Source organism: Sebastes fasciatus, chromosome 14 (genome assembly GCF_043250625.1).
Source record: "Sebastes fasciatus isolate fSebFas1 chromosome 14, fSebFas1.pri, whole genome shotgun sequence".
Classification (NCBI taxonomy): Eukaryota; Metazoa; Chordata; class Actinopteri; order Perciformes; family Sebastidae; genus Sebastes; species Sebastes fasciatus.
In genome coordinates this window covers 11015883-11033243 of record NC_133808.1, presented here as the reverse complement: position 1 = coordinate 11033243, position 17361 = coordinate 11015883, and the positions used below count along the sequence as shown (strand labels likewise).

The window sequence follows — 17361 nt, the reverse complement described above, 5'->3', positions numbered from 1 at the left end:
TAGCTATATACTTTAAAGTAATTTGTTATATTATTATTTTTTACACTGTCATATGTTCCATTTGGGGGAAGGTTCTGTGTTGTACAATCTATTAAATGCATAAAATTAATAAATATATGTTTTTTTTTTTTTTGAACAGAACGAATATTATTCTGTTTTTATCACTAACAAATATATGTATGAGTCTTTTAATGTTAGTTTGTCAATATGGAGCCAATTTGAGACACGTTGTATACTACTGGGTACATTAGTAGTACAGTGCTGCATCATATCATATAATCATATCATGTTTTTACTTTAAGGGTTAGGGTTGTACATTAAGTACAGCACTTCATCAACACCACCCGTCATGTTCAAATATGCTTTTATGAATTGATTATGAATGAATGAATGAATGAATGAAAGACTTTATTTCGAACATATAATAAATAAAAACAGATACAAAATAATAACAAACAAAACAAGAGTTATAGTGTCCGAAAAGGAGTAGGTAGAAGAAAAACTTATACTACCCCTTTCTCACTTCTCCTCTATTAACTCATATATCATAGAATGATAATATAATATAATATAAAAACTATCTCAGATTTATTTACATCCCAAGTTGAATATATGAACAGCATCCCAAGTTTATTTACAACCCACAAATACATCCGGAGTTAAAAAGTATATAACCAACCTTTAACACAACTCTTCTTCAACCATATACCTCCCAAAAATATCTTTCTTGTATAGCTTTTTAAATTGATTTATATTTGTGCTCCCCTTCAACCCATCACCTAATCCATTCCACAAATCCACCCCACAAACTGAAATACACATACTCTTCTTTTTTGTACGAACACAATGCTTTTTAAAATTAAATGTTCCTCTTAAATTATAACCCCCCTCCCTGTCACAAAACATTTTTTGAATATTGCCCGGAAGTGAATTATGTCTTGCTTTAAACATAATTATTGCGGTTTTAAATTTGACCAAATCCATAAATTTCAATGCATGTGACTTCAAAAACAGTGTGTTCGTGTGTTCCCTATATCCCACATTATTTACTATCCTGATTGCTCTCTTCTGTAGTATGCATAATGGTTGTAAGTTGCTTTTATAAGTGTTACCCCAAACTTCTACACAGTAATTCAGATATGGTGATACAAGTGAAGAATACAGAATGTGCAGTGATTTATGATCCAGTGTGTGTCTTGTTTTCCCTAAGACTGCTATGCTCTTTGCCAGCTTTGTTCTTACATAATTTATCTGAGGTTTCCAGCAGATTTTGTGGTCCAGTATTACACCCAGAAATGTATTTACATATACTCTTTCAATAGTCACATCATCTATTATCATTATTGTACTTGTATGTCTATTTTTTGGTTTCCAAATAACATAAATTTAGTTTTGTCCAAATTTAATGACAATTTATTTCTGTCAAACCACTGTTGCAATTTTCTGATTTCTGTTGTGGCCACCTCCAAAAGCTGCTGCAGATTTTCCCCAGAACAAAAAATATTTGTGTCATCTGCAAATAAAACTAAATTCAGTGTCCTTGATACCCTACCTATGTCATTTATATACATAATAAACAATTTTGGACCCAATACTGATCCCTGCGGGACCCCACAAGTAATACCTGAGCATGTTGATTTGTAGTCCCCTATTTGCACGCACTGCTGCCTGTTTCCTATATAACTTCTCAACCAGTTCAGCACTACCCCTCTTATACCATACCTTTCCATTTTATTGAATAATATATCATGATCAATGGTGTCAAATGCTTTTTTTAAATCTATAAATACTCCTACCGCATACTTCTTGTTATCAATACAACTGGTTATTTCTTCTGTTAGCTCCATTAATGCCATTGCTGTTGATCTGTTTGCTCTGAACCCGTATTGACTGTCTGTCAGTAAATGGTGCTTGTCAATGAAGTTATCTAATCTTCCAATGAACAGTTTCTCCAATATTTTAGAGAACTGGCAAAGTAAAGATACAGGCCTGTAATTAGTGAAATTATGTTTGTCCCCAGTTTTATATAGTGGAATAACTTTAGCAGTTTTCATTTTATATGGAAATGTGCCAGTTATGAATGATAAGTTACAAATGTAGGTTAAGGGGTTTGCAATACTGTCAATGACTTTCTTGACTATCGTCATATCGATTCCATTCAAGTCAGTAGATGTTTTATTCTTGCACTTGTTAACTATGTCTATGATTTCTTTTCTGTCTATAGCTTTGATATAAATTGAGTTTGAATTTCTTGCAATGTGGCTTTCAACACCCTCCCCATCCTTTGGAGACGTGTCATTGATTTTTCCTGCCAACTTTGGTCCCACATTTACAAAAAATTCATTAAACCCATTAACCACATCATTCATATCATTTAAAGACCTATCATTATCAATAAAATATTCAGGGTAACTTGAGCTAGTCGAACGGTTTCTAATAATACTGTTTAATATATTCCATATGCCTTTTATATTGTTTTTGTTATTTTCTAGTAATTTGGTATAATATTCCTTTTTGCATATCCTCATAATATTAGTTAATTTATTTTTGTATTTCTTATATTTATGTTCTGCCTCTTTAGTTTTACATTTTATGAATTGTCTATATAGAGTATTCTTTTTTTTACAGGCATTTTGCAGTCCCTTTGTGATCCATGGTCTGTTTGTGTTATTATTCCTAGTGTTATCTTGTTTTATTGGACAGTTTTTGTCATATAATGACTTAAATATATTTAGAAATGTTTCATATGCTGTATCAACATCATTTCCTTCATAGAGGGTTTTCCGGTTTTGTGATAGCAATTCGGTTCTGAATGCATTTATGGATTCTTCTGTTCTCAATCTCCTATATTTGATTTTATGGTCCTCCTTCTCTTTTCCACAATCACAGTCATGGATCACAAAAACTGGCAAATGGTCACTGATGTCATTCATCAGCAGCCCGCTCACTAAGCTACTTTCCATGTAATTTGTAAATATATTGTCGATTAGAGTTGCACAGTGCGCTGTTATTCTGCTTGGTTTGGTGATCAGTGGATATAAACTCATACTATACATTGTGTTAATAAATTCGTCTGTCATTTTGTGTTTGTTAGGATTTAGCAGGTCTATATTGAAGTCCCCACAAATGAATGTAACCTTCTGATTAGTTTTGGCAAATATTTTCTCCATACTGTCTTTAAAAGTTTCAATGCAGGCTCCTGGTGCTCTGTATACACAACTGACCATCACATTTCTTTGGTTTTCCATGCAGATCTCTACAGTGATGCATTCCATCACATCATCATGTATGAATTGATTATAAGCTGGATGTTATTTACATGTTATGTTATGTTAGGCTATATACAATATTCTTTTGCTTCATTGTCAATGTTTAGGTTGGTTTGGTCAAGTTTGCATTCATACTACTCTATATTACCATTTGGAGTGGAAAATGTGGACGTGACAACCATTTACCATTTACTCGATACAAACTGTTTTTCATTACTTAAACAATTTTCAATCATTTATCCATTACTTTTAACTAACTATTTCAACTTCTCTGCTCGCGTGGGAAAACCGGCCTTCCAAGAACACAGATGTCTTTTGTGAGTTTTGTTCTCTTTATGTGCGTCAGAAGCTTCAGTAAATATTGTCATTATTCTTCCTTTCCAGTGGTCTTGTGTTGATTTTATTTTGGCCTTTGAGCCTTCGGGAGCAATTTGGGGTTAAGTATCTTGCTCAGGGACACTTTGACATGTGGACTGGAGGAGCTGTGGATTGAACCGCCGACCTTCTGATTGGTGGGCGACCCGCTCTACCTCTGAACCACAGCTGCTCCTAACTCCTTCAAGTCCATACATAAAACATTTGTGTTCCAATCCATTTGTTACCTCCGCCAAGGCCAAAGGCCTTGGGCCAAGGAGGTTATGTTTTCATCTGTGTTGGTTTGTTTGTTTGTCTGTCTGTCCATCTGTTGTTAGGATTACTCCAAAAGTTTGCGATGGATTTGAATGAACTTTTTTGGAAGGGTGGACTGTGGCACAATGAACAATCCATTAGATTTTGGTGGCAACTCAGGAATGAATTTTTTGAAGAATTCCGATCAGCCTGAGCATTAAGACCACTGGGTATAACACATGCACAGTGTAACTTATGAGGCGCTGATGACGCGTGACCCCGCCTCCTTCCTTCTGAAAGCAGAGAGATACGTGTGTGGATGTGTGGCGAGACTTTGAGGTGCGGGAGCTGCTGGTTGTCTGCGGTGAGAAAGGAAAAAGCGGTAGATGACAGGATGAGAGACAACGTAGTGTACCGTTAAACAGACATAACAAGACTGCTGAATGAGAGGCATCCGCCGATACGTCACACGGAAACACACCGTGTTAATAACAAGCCGGCCACCTCACGCTACCGCCAGCTGTGAGCTGTGATCTGTTTTTAAAGTCAGGCACCTTGGCGGAGGTCTGCGCTCTCCAAATGCGTTCCTAGTTTTATTATTAATTTATTTATGCTTCCAAACTATATTTCACCCTTTTTAACAAACTGAACACGTAATCAGCGTATATTAGATTTAGGCCTATATTAAAACACAATGATAAACCAAATACATGCACGTCCATCACTTAAATGGAGGATACAGTAATTCACTGGGTAGCAGAGATGCTATGTCTGTGTGTGTGTGTGTGTGTGTGTGTGTGTGTGTGTGTGTGTGTGTGTGTGTGTGTGTGTGTGTGTGTGTGTGTGTGTAATTTGTATTAATCACATTGTGGGGACATAATGACTGATCTGTGTATTCAAATAAATGTAAATATACAAAATCAGCAAAAGTTTTTATCCACATAGAATCATTGCTATCTGTTCACAGTTACATAATGAGAATGTGTCTTCTATTTGTGCCACAATTAAGGTTAACAATTTTAGGGTTAAGTGAAGTTTAATGTGAGAGCTGTGGTTAGGCATGTAGCGGTGGTTACAGTTTATCTTAGACTTCAGGGAATGAATGTCATGCAGAGATTGATGCAATGTCCTCCTAAGTGACAAGAACAAGTTTATCTGAGTGTTTCTGCTCTCGTAGCCGACATGTAACTTTTTGAGTGCCAGTTTGAATCTTAAACCTTGAGAGTGAGCATTTTTGAAAAATCCTCACTTCTTCAAAGGGCTGTTTGAGGGTTAAGTCTCTCTCTCTCTCTCTCTCTCTGTGTGTGTGTGTGTTACTCTAGATGGCTGCATTTCCATCAGAGTTGCAATGGGTGTCACTCTTTCCATATTTTCCAACCATTTCTTGTTTCGAAGCTGGCTGGAATAACTCAGGCCAATCAACTGCATGGTTTCTGATTTTGTTTGTTCATGTAAAAAAAAAAATCTCATCAGAATTTATTTCATTAATTAAATAATCATCAACAAAAAACAAAACAAATGACACATAATCAGATGTGGGTGATTGCTTTTTAAGTGATGCTGGAAGAGACTTGCTCTCTCTCTCTCTTACACACATACACACACACACACACACACAAAGGAAGAAAGAGAGAGAGAGAGAGAGGGAGGGAGAGAGAGAGAGACAGAGAGAGAGGGAGGGAGAGACAGAGAGCGAGACAGAGAGAGAGCGAGAGAGAGGGAGAGAGATATTATATATTTGCAATATATTGTTATTAATTGTTTTTTATTTGTTTGTTTGTTTTATTGACACAACAAACATTAATGACTTCTTTATTGTTTTCTTCCATTTACATGCATGTTTCTTTTTAAATATATATATATATTGTAATTTGTTTAATGAATTGTATACATGCATATATATGTTTTTGTTTTTATTTTGTTCTTTTTTATTTATTTATTTATTATTGAATTGACGCTTTGGCAATATTGTTCACCTGACAGTCATGATCAATAAAGCGAATTGAAATTGATTTGAGAGGGCTGCACATGCACTGAGGCACGGGACCGCTTTGCTTATATTTTTTGGCAAGACATTTGAAAAATGTTTTGGGAATTTGTTAAAAATGGTGACTTTGAAGAGGTACTAGAAGTGTGAAGTCAGAGTAAAATCTATTGTCTAATCTATTGTGAAGAATGTGTGCTGTACTTTGTTTTAATGTTTGTAACCATATTCCCCATTCATTTAAATATATATATATATATATATATATATATTCACTTTATGTTTAGCTATTTACTTCCAAGTAATTTGTATCATTATTATTTTATATACTGTCATATGTTCAATTTTGGGAAGGGTCTGTGTTGTACAATCTGTTAAATGCATAAAATCAATAAATATATGTTTGTTTGTTTTTTGAACAAATTATTCTGCTTTTATCACTAACAAATACATCTAAGAGTCTTTTAATGTTAGTTTGTCAATATGGAGCCAATTTGAGACACGTTGTATACTACTGGGTACATTAGTAGTACAGTGCTGCATCATATCATATAAGCATTTCATGTTTTTATTTTAAGGGTTGGGGTTGTACATTAAGTATAGCACTTCATCAACAACCACCCGTCATGTTCAAATATGAACATGTTAATATGTTAATTTTGACAGACAAACCCCTGCATCGAGCACGCGCACTCATGCACGTGGTGAGCCCAGAGCTTCATAAACAAGCCGCTGCCACTTTAGTCGCTCAGTTGCTTTCCGCTGATCCCACATCAGTGCAGCAGCAGAGAAGAGAAGAGAAGAGAAGAGAAGAGATGGCACTGGCCGACACGGAGCGCGGAGTGTCCAACTGCGGAGGCGACTCTTCTGGCTCTCTGTTCTCAGAGATCATCGAGCTCAATGTCGGCGGCCAGGTTTATGTCACCAGGCACAAAACTCTCATCGCCGTGCCGGACTCGCTGCTGTGGACCATGTTCAGCAAGAAGTCGCCCAAGGAGTTGGCGAGAGACAGCAAAGGGCGCTTCTTCTTGGACAGAGACGGCTTCTTGTTCCGCTACATCCTCGATTACCTCCGAGACCTCAACCTGGTGCTGCCGGACTACTTCCCGGAGAAGAGTCGACTGCAGAGGGAGGCGGACTTCTTCCAGCTGCGGGACCTCGCAAAACGCCTCAGTCCTCGGGTGAGTAAGGAGAACTCAATCAGCGAGAGTGACACGGAGGACGGAGCAGCGCAGCAGTGCGGCTCAACCACCGGCGCCATGGAGACTTTACGCACCGTGTCCGGCGACACTTTACGCACCGTGTCCAGCGGAGTCGCCATGGAGACTTTACGCACCGTGTCCAGCGGAGTCGCCATGGAGACTTTACGCACCGTGTCGGTCAGCGGTGACTCCTCCAGGAAGTCCGGCTACATCACCGTAGGATACCGCGGCTCGTACACCATCGGGAGAGACATCCAGACCGACGCCAAGTTCAGGAGAGTGGCTCGCATCACGGTGTGTGGGAAGACGGCCCTGGCTAAAGAAGTGTTTGGAGAGACGCTGAACGAGAGCAGAGACCCGGACAGACCACCAGAGAGATACACGTCCCGCTACTATCTCAAGTATAATTTTCTAGAGCAGGCGTTTGACAAGCTGACAGAGGTGGGCTTCCACATGGTGGCCTGCAGCTCCACGGGCACATGCGCATACACCAGCAATGATCCAAACGAGGACAAAATATGGACAAGCTACACTGAATACGTCTTCTGTCGGGATTAACTAGCAGTTGTCAACATACATGTCAAGTTGATGTAAATGGACATTTCATAATCTAGAGGGGAATGTCTTTAAAATACCTAGAATTTATTGAAAGGATAGGAAAGCCCATTGAGATGTAGCATCTCATTTTCGAGGGGGTTCCTATAGACACAAATACAAAAACACATACAGACAAAACAGCATTACATAACAAACATAGGCTGCATGCCAAATCGCATACTTTTCCTTTTTCCTTTTAGTACGTACTGCAGCTTCCCTTACAAAATACATACTACTGTTGCATGCAGTATGCATATAACTGGTTCATACTACTTTGTCAACACATTGCACCTTGAACTTTGAACCTCTTGCTCGTATATCGGCTGTGCAGAGGATTGTGGGTCAGAATAGCCAGAAAAAATACTGCATTTTACATACTATGTTTTGGGATATACCAAATCTTTTCTGGCATACTAAATAGTATGGTAGTGTGAGTATTGGAGCGCACAGCAGGTTGCATTCCTCTGAGCAGTGAATATATAAGCAAGAGGGTCAAAGTTTGTGCAATGTTATGATGAATTGTATGCAACAGTACCTACTTTATAAGGGCAGCTGCAGTACGTACTTAAGGAAAAAGAAAAAGTATGCGATTTGGAACGCAGCAATACTCTGCAAATACACAGATACAGACAGCTCGCTCACCATCTCCCACCCAGACCCCCCCCATCAGCCCTCTGCTGTTATACAAGAAAAATTTGATACAATGACCATATTTAAATTAATTACATCAGCATAAAGAACAATTGCAACAGTTTGTCTTCAGTTTGTATTAGAGGTAATAGATCTCAGAAAAAGAGGAAGATTATTCCAGTCTGATGGAGCTTTGTATTTGAATGACCTGCATCCAACTTCTTTGAAAATTCTAGGGACAAAGAAAAAGGGATGTTGCATATGTCTGAGTGAATATGAAGATCTACATGGAACCGAAAACTGTTTCAAATAGGAAGGACAATTAAAATAAACACATTTGAAAATAAACTGAACCCAGTGAAATTGCCTTCTATAGATTTCAGCTGCAACCAATTAAGTGATTCATACATGGAACGATGGTGAGTTCTATATGGACACCTCAAGACAAATCTACAAAGAGAATTATATACAACATTAAGGGGCCTAAGATAAGTGTCAGAGGTGTTTTGATAGACAATATCAGCATAATCAATAATAGTATCAACTGAGAAATTATTCTTTTTCTGACTTGAAAAGTAAAACAATTAATTGAGCGAACTAATAGAATTTGTATTTGCTGTGTTGAATGTGAAGGGCGAGTGACTGCAACATATTGCTCCTTTATAGCCAAACAGCAGTATTATTACCACTTTCTGTGGTTAAACCAGGGACACACAATTATGCCTCTAAACAGATTCTACACAAACAAGAGGAAATGGTATTTGGAGCATCGTTTTTTTGAGTTGACACACCCATCCGATGCCCTATTGCGTGGAAAAACACCAACAAAATGCCATCATCTCCACCTCATAGAACTGCATATGAATGTTTCAGTCATGTCTCACTCAGTGTGTGAATTGAGTGGCATCCAAGAACAGACAAGCAGCGATTAGTATTCAGTGTCATTGTAACTTCTAGGCTTTCTTGATGACATGTTTGGCCAAGTTTTGTATCATCTAATAGGCTCTTATACATAGCAGTTCTATCACTGACATGACTGTAAGTGTATGTGCTTGCTTGGTAGAGTTGTGTTTGTTAAACCTGTTAAATAAAATCTTGTACTCGGCTATTCTCAGCCCCCTTTTGCCAATCATCCCATCTTCTTCTTAACGTCTGCACATACAGAATAACAAAATACTGGCATTCATCTCCCTCCAACCTTTTCAACTTTACTCAGTGGGGAATCAAAGAGCCCAGCCTCAAAGAGACCCTACCCAGGAACGCCAGTACCATCATGCCACTGAAGCTGCCAGCTCAACAAAAATCTGTCTCACTGTTTCGACTTACAAGATCCCGACCATGGACTTTCCTTGGCTCTCCATCACATTGTATCTATTTTCTATTCGACTCCGCCCTGTCATCAAATCACACGAGCAGAAAAACCTCTGAATATAGTTAGCATGTAAATACAGCAGGAGGATCTGTGTCCACCTATCCACTTTGTCACACCAATTCAGCTGCGTGCCGCGTGGATGCAAATCGTGCAGCTGCCGCACACATGATGTCATTATCATTTCAAGTGTAAATAATGAAAGGGTCCAGCTGCACACAAATAGGAGGGTCCAGTCTGCCAGGGAGAATGAATGGAGAGTTATGCCTTAGTGTACAGCCAGCTCTGGATTATGTGTTTCATTCAAACAGATGTGGAAAAAAAAAAGGCCTTACATTTAGAGCCATGGGTGGGATGACAGAACTTCAGGGGCTTATAGGCGATGACGTAACCCCCTGTAGGGGTCCGGGGACATCCTCTCAGAGGGAACATCTTTGGGTTTCATGTGCTAAATACATCAGCCTGGTTCAATTTGTCATTAAAAGGGTGGAAAATGTTCTGTTTGGACAGGAGCAAAAATCTCTTTGCTGTTTGGGGATCATTGTGGATACAGATGACTGGAAATAAGTCGACTGTAATTATCTAGGTAGGCTTTTTTCATTGAAGACAACTCTGGCACGTCACAGTAGGAAAAGTAAAGGTGTAAAAAGTCAATTTAATGTTGGCTGAATTCCATCCAGTTTCAGGGTCCTGGTATTTTGCATGCCGGCTGACTGTCACACTGTCATGGCTTACTGGGACAGCTGAAATATACAGAGCCATTATTAATGTTATTAGTAATACCTGTGCTTTCCCTACAATGACAAGTATCTTGTGTGAAAAAAAGGCATAAATGATAAGCCTCTGCTCCATAAAAAATAAACTTAAATTAACAGTTTGTCTCCCTTTGCAAGCACATTAACAGTAGGTCAACAAGGGAGTTAAAATGGGCTTTGAGTCTAGAAATATAGTCCCATTATAGCCAAGCAAAAACACTAAAAAATTGGGCTATAGCAAGCCTCTCTGACAGGCTAATTTAAAAATATTAAATTAATGGATGGAGAAGGAAAAAAATCCAGATATCATTTTGTGTTTTGCACTGCAACTTTGTATTTCTACACTAGTTTGGATCTCCTGATACATATCTGGAGTCAAGCGTGCGGTTTCGGGGGGGAAGCATGCTTTATTTGAAGACCTAAATTGGCTACATCATTTGTTTTCAGTATTCATACAAAAATCTAAACTGTATTAGTGGCTTCTTTGAGTTGAACCCACAAAAACATGTGGCAGTCTAAATGACTATGCAGGTTTACTGTACTGTACATAATCCAGATGGGTGACACACGCCGCAGAAGTAGCAGCTGCGGTAACTGAGATGATTGTTCACAGACATCTGCAGTGACGTTAACTGTTTTAGACCCAAATGTATCTGGCACCGTGAATCAATAGCCGAGATGTTGTCACACGCCCGCATCTTAATTATTCCTTGTCGAATAGGTGTTTTTTTCAACGAGCTGATCTTTTGCAGAATCCTAAGACGAAACAATCAGGGCGAACACATGATGTCTCATAAGATATGTCCAAACAATCCCATTTTTAACTGATTTTGTTACTTATGGTGTTAAAATTAGTGATCTTGAGATTTGAATTAGAATAACCATCATGCCAAACCTCACATGGTTCACTTTTCGCCAAACTTTGATGATATTATAATTTGAAAGTAAGCCCATATGACATTTCTTTGATGTTTTTTGTTCTTGTAAATGTAGAAAAAAACACTAGACAGTAATAATTAACTTTCATTGGACCAAATACAGGGAAACACCCTGGATCGGTCACAGATATCAGCCTACAAACAACTGACTCACACCCACATTTACACACAGTGCAGTATGAGTGTCTCCACAACACTTGCATGTCTCAGGACTGTGGGAGGAAACCCACTCGAACATGTGCAGTAAAGGCCGTCATTCATTGCTGAACAAAATCGTTCAGGCTGCTGCAACATGCAGATGCAATCCTATTGTGCAATTGTAGAAATGAAAACATTTCAGCCAGCTTAGAGAGAGCAGGATTTTATACCTCCCCTAGGGACACTTATTATCTGTAATTTGAATTAAATGATAAGAAACCACAAATGAGAGTCCGTTCGGATATATAGAGACATTTTGATTTTTACGAGTCGCCACTGTAATTTTTATTTATCTTTACATTCTGCTAATGCTTCATTCAGGCTAGACTCCAGTTGTCTTTTCAGTGTTTAGTCACATATATATTCTAGTCACGGTATCGGACTGTAATTTGAATGTAATTACTTATTGACTTGCCACCATTTGTTTTGAGAAGTACTGTTTGACGAATACAAAGAGAGGAAAAACAGAAAGAAAACAGAAAAACCAATATGATTCTCTAATATTGAATTGTGAGACGAAGTAATAAGAACTGCTATAGCTATATACCGCACTGACAATTACCTAAAATTCCCTGTGACTCTGTTACCTTTCAGTAAAATGGAAATGCAATAAATGGGTTGTCAGGTTTTTCAGTGCGGGTGATGATGGGATAACAAAGAACACAGACGAGGACTGGAGGAAAATAGCAAGATTTAGAGAAAAATTACTTTTGATTGTGGACCATTGTTAGTGTCCTCATATGCTTATCTCTATTTGTAATATTTCTCTCTCTCTCTAATGTGCGCATGCTCCATGTTGAGCTCCCCGCCATGAACCTCAACAGATCGGGACTGTTTGAATTCCATGCATGGGTCCAGGATGCGTTTCAGCTTCCTGAGTTATTTTAGATCAAAGTCGCTTTCATTAGCACATCACAACAGTAACTCCGGACCAAAGGCTTCATTACTCTAATGAAATTCTGAGTCAGAAATACATTTTAAACTTGACTCCACAACGGGGGATATGCATCAGTCAGTGCTCATAGGAGGATAGCTCCCGCTGTTATGTGAAAGCATAACATTATAGTGTTTCATGGGGTAAAAAGGCTCAGGTATTAGAGGATCTATCAGAAAATAATGTCCATCTACCACCAACTGCTTTCACAATTAAATGTACAGCACTTAGATATTTGCAATAAAAGAACATTGTCATCTTATTACAAAACTCAATCATCATCACTCACTGAACGTTTATCCCTCACATGCTCACACACATGATATGCAGCAAAGGTCCCCTACTGCAATCAAACCAGGGGGACAGTGCGGTTACATCATGCTCCCCAACCACTTGGCCACATGACACCCTGCAAATGGCATGCTGTGTACCTTGAAAAAAAAACATCTCACAGTACATGATTGAAGATGTGCTCAATTATCAGAATAGAGTATATATTATACAAAATATGCAGGCCTTAATGAAGACTAGAGTAGCCTATATTAAACTAAAAATGAATATGATATAACCATGGTATATGGCTTTAGCAATTTGCCAGCATAAATTATTTTATTATTTTCGTTGGATTAAATTTCTCTGGCCCTGATGTTCAGCATCACAACCAGAATCTTTTTTTTTTGGCAAGTACATACATACAAGGAATTTGACCCCGGTTTAATGCATCTCTCTAAGCGTACTTACACAGAAATAGAAATAACAGCTAGGGACAAGGACATCAAAGCGGGAAAAATAAAGGGGAGGAATAAACAGGACTGTTATGTACACAAGTAGTGAAAAAAATACAGTATATATATATATATATATGGATGAATCATAAGAAGGTATGGATGAATCATAAGAAGGTAAAGAAGGACCAAGTAAGAAAGAAATGCTCGTTTAACCCCCAGCTTCAGTTGAACAGACAATAACTGAAAAGAGAGGGCGAGAAATAAGGCAAGAAGAGGGAAACAGCTCTTACTCAACTCACCGAGGGAATGAATGCTGTGTTTGCTCGTTAAAGGTACAGTTTGTAGGATTTGGCGGCATTTAGTGGTGAGGTTGCAGATTGCAACCCAGTACCCCTCCGCTCACTCCTCCCTTTCGAAGACTTCAGTAACGTGAGCCGCCGAGTGCAAAAACCACGGTAACGCTGTTCACCTCGCGCAGAGGCCATCCTTACACATAATAACACTACTTTAGGAGCAACGGAAGTCAGACAGCGGCTGGCGGTACCACGGTTTTGTACTCTGCGGCTCACGTTACCGCAGTCTTACAAGCGTGTCGGAGAAATACGGTTGCCTTCAGGTTTGGTTTGTCCGTTTTGTGCTATTGTAGAAACATGGCGGAGCAACATGGCTCCCTATGTAGATATGAAGGGCTCATTCTAGGGTAACGAAAACACAACGATTCTTAGTTTCAGGTAATTATACACTAATGAAAACATATGAATATTATATTCCATTTCTGCTAATAGATCCCCCGAAATGTTACACACTGTTCCTTTAAATGAGAGCTTGGCATGAATGGGAGCTTTCTCGCTATTATGAGAATAACAGCAGCAGGAACAACAATAATAATATCACCAGAAATATTATATCAGTGATAGTAGTGATTATTCATCTGGTCCAGAGGGACACTTCAGCCAAAGGGGGTAAAGGGGCAGCAGCTTGATCTACTAGATGTAGCCACTATATGTGCATGTGCCTGCATTGAGATGAAAGACTAAATTACAGAAACAAAACAAATATTAGACAAGATATGAGAAAGAAAAACGCTATGTCCTGCTGAGCCTTAAGTGTGATGCTACTGCCACTGACACCAGTAACATCAGACTGAGCACATCTCAAATACAGCAAATGATGTCGCTGAGAGTGCATTTAGTTTTTTTTTACAGTTTCTAATGTGCATTGCACTCTTATTTTAGACTCCTTTTATTCTAGACTTCTGCTAGACGAGTGCAAATGTCATAATTTGTGATCAGCAGCATCCAGACTAATGTAATGTGCACCGATTACCTGAGCTGAGATGCTGCTCTATCCATTCACATGGCCATTAAACCTCCCACCTTTCATGCCAGCTGAGATCTTTTGAAAATTACAGTCATCAAATAGAAAATGCTCTCTCCACAGCTGTTTTATATACTGAGGCCACTCGTCTCACATGGAGGCCTTTCATTTGAGTGGTCTCCGCACTCCTGGTGTTATTGCAAATCAGATGTCCTTTTAAGCAAGAGATTTTCTATCTTTTCGATGCTCTGCACAGTTTTAATTTGTGTGTCGCTGTACGTGGTTGCAGATGCTCTTTATGCCTTTTTCTATTGGATCCCTGCACAAAAAACTGAAATTGTGAAATATTTTTGTCTTCGCATGGTTGTGCTTCTAAACTAAAATGTCTCTTTTCTTTTTCATGGGTTGGCATCATATGTTGTTTCTTCTCTGTTTTGGGAACAACAAAAAGTGCTTGCATGTTGTACAACAAAAAGTGCTTACATGTTGTACAACATACTTTCAATGATGTATAATGTCTTATAATGTTCAGTATAATGTCAGAAGTGTTTTCTATTTTCTCGCTGAATCTGGGAGGTTGTTCCAAGTTGTCTGAGTCACCCTGCGAGAGCAGAATTAGTCCACAATGACAGGCTTACGTCTGCACGAATGTGGTTCCCATTCGAGTGGTATTCACATAAATTCAGAGGATTTGGTTTTGGTAGCCATCGCTGTAGTTTCAGGTTTTCCACATCTGGCTTGGTTTTGAGAATAAGCCTTTCTGTGTTTAGGAGACAGAATTACAGGGTGCAGTAGGATAAATAATAAAGGGGCAAAGTATCAAGTCAGATGGTTACGTCTTAGTCTAGAAATAGGCTTGATTAATGTATAAATGTACAGCTGTGGACAGTAAGTGTAAAGCACAATCAGGTGGAGTTCTGGGAATAACTGCAGCAACAGCTCTATATGTACTGGTACAGTACAAAGGTAATTACTGTGCTACCAGGGAAAAGGCAATCAATTCTTGACGGCTCTTTTTTCACCTCACAAAATCTAACAACTTCTCTCTTTCAACAATACTTTGGGCCCAATTAAAGAATAGCTGTACTCATGTGATACATGACAGGAATAATGTAAATTATAGGCTTGTACACGAACCACAGCATCTTGTGTTTCCTTTACAGTCTCCTCCTTAGCCATTAAAGTTTGCTTGCTAAACAGCATTCACAGTGCACCAAGGACACACGTAAGTGCACTCTAGTTTAAGTGACATGAACAGATAAATAAACAAGATATAATATGTTAATTACAGTGGGATACCTCTGAGTCTGAAAAGTGAAGCCAATGCTGAAGTGCCTTAAACTTGCGACTCCTCTGGTTGCAAAAAGAAGTCTGATTGTATAGAAGTCTATGAGAAAATGAGCCTACTTCTCACTTGATTTATTACCTCAGTAAACATTGTAAACATGAGTTTATGGTCTCAATCGCTAGTTTCAAGTCTTCTTCAATACAGCATGATGTTCATTTAGTAAATTATGGTCTCATTTAGAGTCAAATAGACCATAAAGCAGGGTATGCTTTAGGGCGAGGCTACCTTGTGATTGACAGGTCGCTACCACGGCATTGTCTGATCTGGGAGATCTGTGTTTTCGTTTTACAACTTTAACCCTTTCACAGTGTATTTTCAGTTCATGAAAGTTAATATTAAACTTTTTGGTTGCCTAAAAATGTCTTATTCAGCGTTTGGCTGTACTTAGCTCCACCCTCTCGTGCCACTTCTGTTTGCAAAAAAACAACATGGAAAACCCTATTCCTTTAAATCAAACTTATTGGAATGAATTAGGCTTACAGTAGCTAAGTCATTTGATCCATGTTGAGCTCACTCTCTTATACACTACACTTCAAAGTCTTTTACAATGACTTGGATCAAAGGATTTAAATAAGGATATTTAGAGATGATTAGTAGAAGTGTTCTGGAAAATGCAAAAAATTACCCACTGATGTAATGTGGGTAGGTCCTCAAATTATTCTTTGGGCATTGATTACAAATACTTTTAATCATGTTATGCTGCCAAAGTCTTCCAAATTCCTCAGAAAATACAACCAACTTTCAAACGCTGGTTTGGTTTTCATGAAAAGGATGCACTCAGTCTAAGGCATATTATCATTAAGTGATTAAGATCGACCATTTTGCTGGTTTTTATTGAGTTTGCACATTTCTTTTGGGCAGAATGCTGAGGATGGAAATTTCCCTAAAAAGCCAACGGATTCAAACAGATTATTTGCGGTTTAAAATAAATACAGCCCAACGATAATTTAGTCTAAAATACCCCAAGGACATTATTTGTATTTGCAAATGTAATGTCTACCATTTAAAGAAATCTATCTCTGTAAGGAGAGTATATGAGGAAATAGTTATTCCAGTTTTCTGGGAAATTCATGTTTTCTTTTATGGGAAGACTGCTGTGATCAGTGACCTCTCCAATAAAAATACTGAAACCACAGAGCTGAAAGAGAGTTGTCATTCATGGAAAACCATGCATTGCTGAGTTACATCTAAACCCAGTGAACAATTCAAATCTGACAGAGGTAAGGGATGCACTGAGAGGAAAGTGCATCCCTTTCTCTCTTTTGTTTTTCATTGATTGCCCATTCTCCCTCTAAATGAAAAAAATAAAAAATATATAATATATAAAAATATGATATAAGGGGTAGACCAATTAAGAACATCTTATCAATTTCTTTCCATTATATCGCTCCAACATCATCTAGAATTTGCATTAGTAAAGACCAAAACAAAAAGGTAATGGTTTTATGTGTTCTGCAAACTAGAATAGATGAAAATGAGGAAA

General features: G+C 38.3%; 1 protein-coding gene across 1 annotated transcript; it reads left to right on the top strand.

The window, feature by feature from the left end:
• The first annotated feature begins 6542 nt into the window (after positions 1 to 6542).
• kctd12.1 (potassium channel tetramerisation domain containing 12.1) lies at positions 6543 to 9399 on the top strand. Its single transcript, XM_074658726.1, has one exon. It carries the CDS (start codon positions 6558 to 6560, stop codon positions 7620 to 7622), a length of 1065 nt encoding a protein of 354 aa, XP_074514827.1. The 5' UTR covers positions 6543 to 6557; the 3' UTR covers positions 7623 to 9399.
• The last annotated feature ends 7962 nt before the right edge of the window (positions 9400 to 17361 follow it).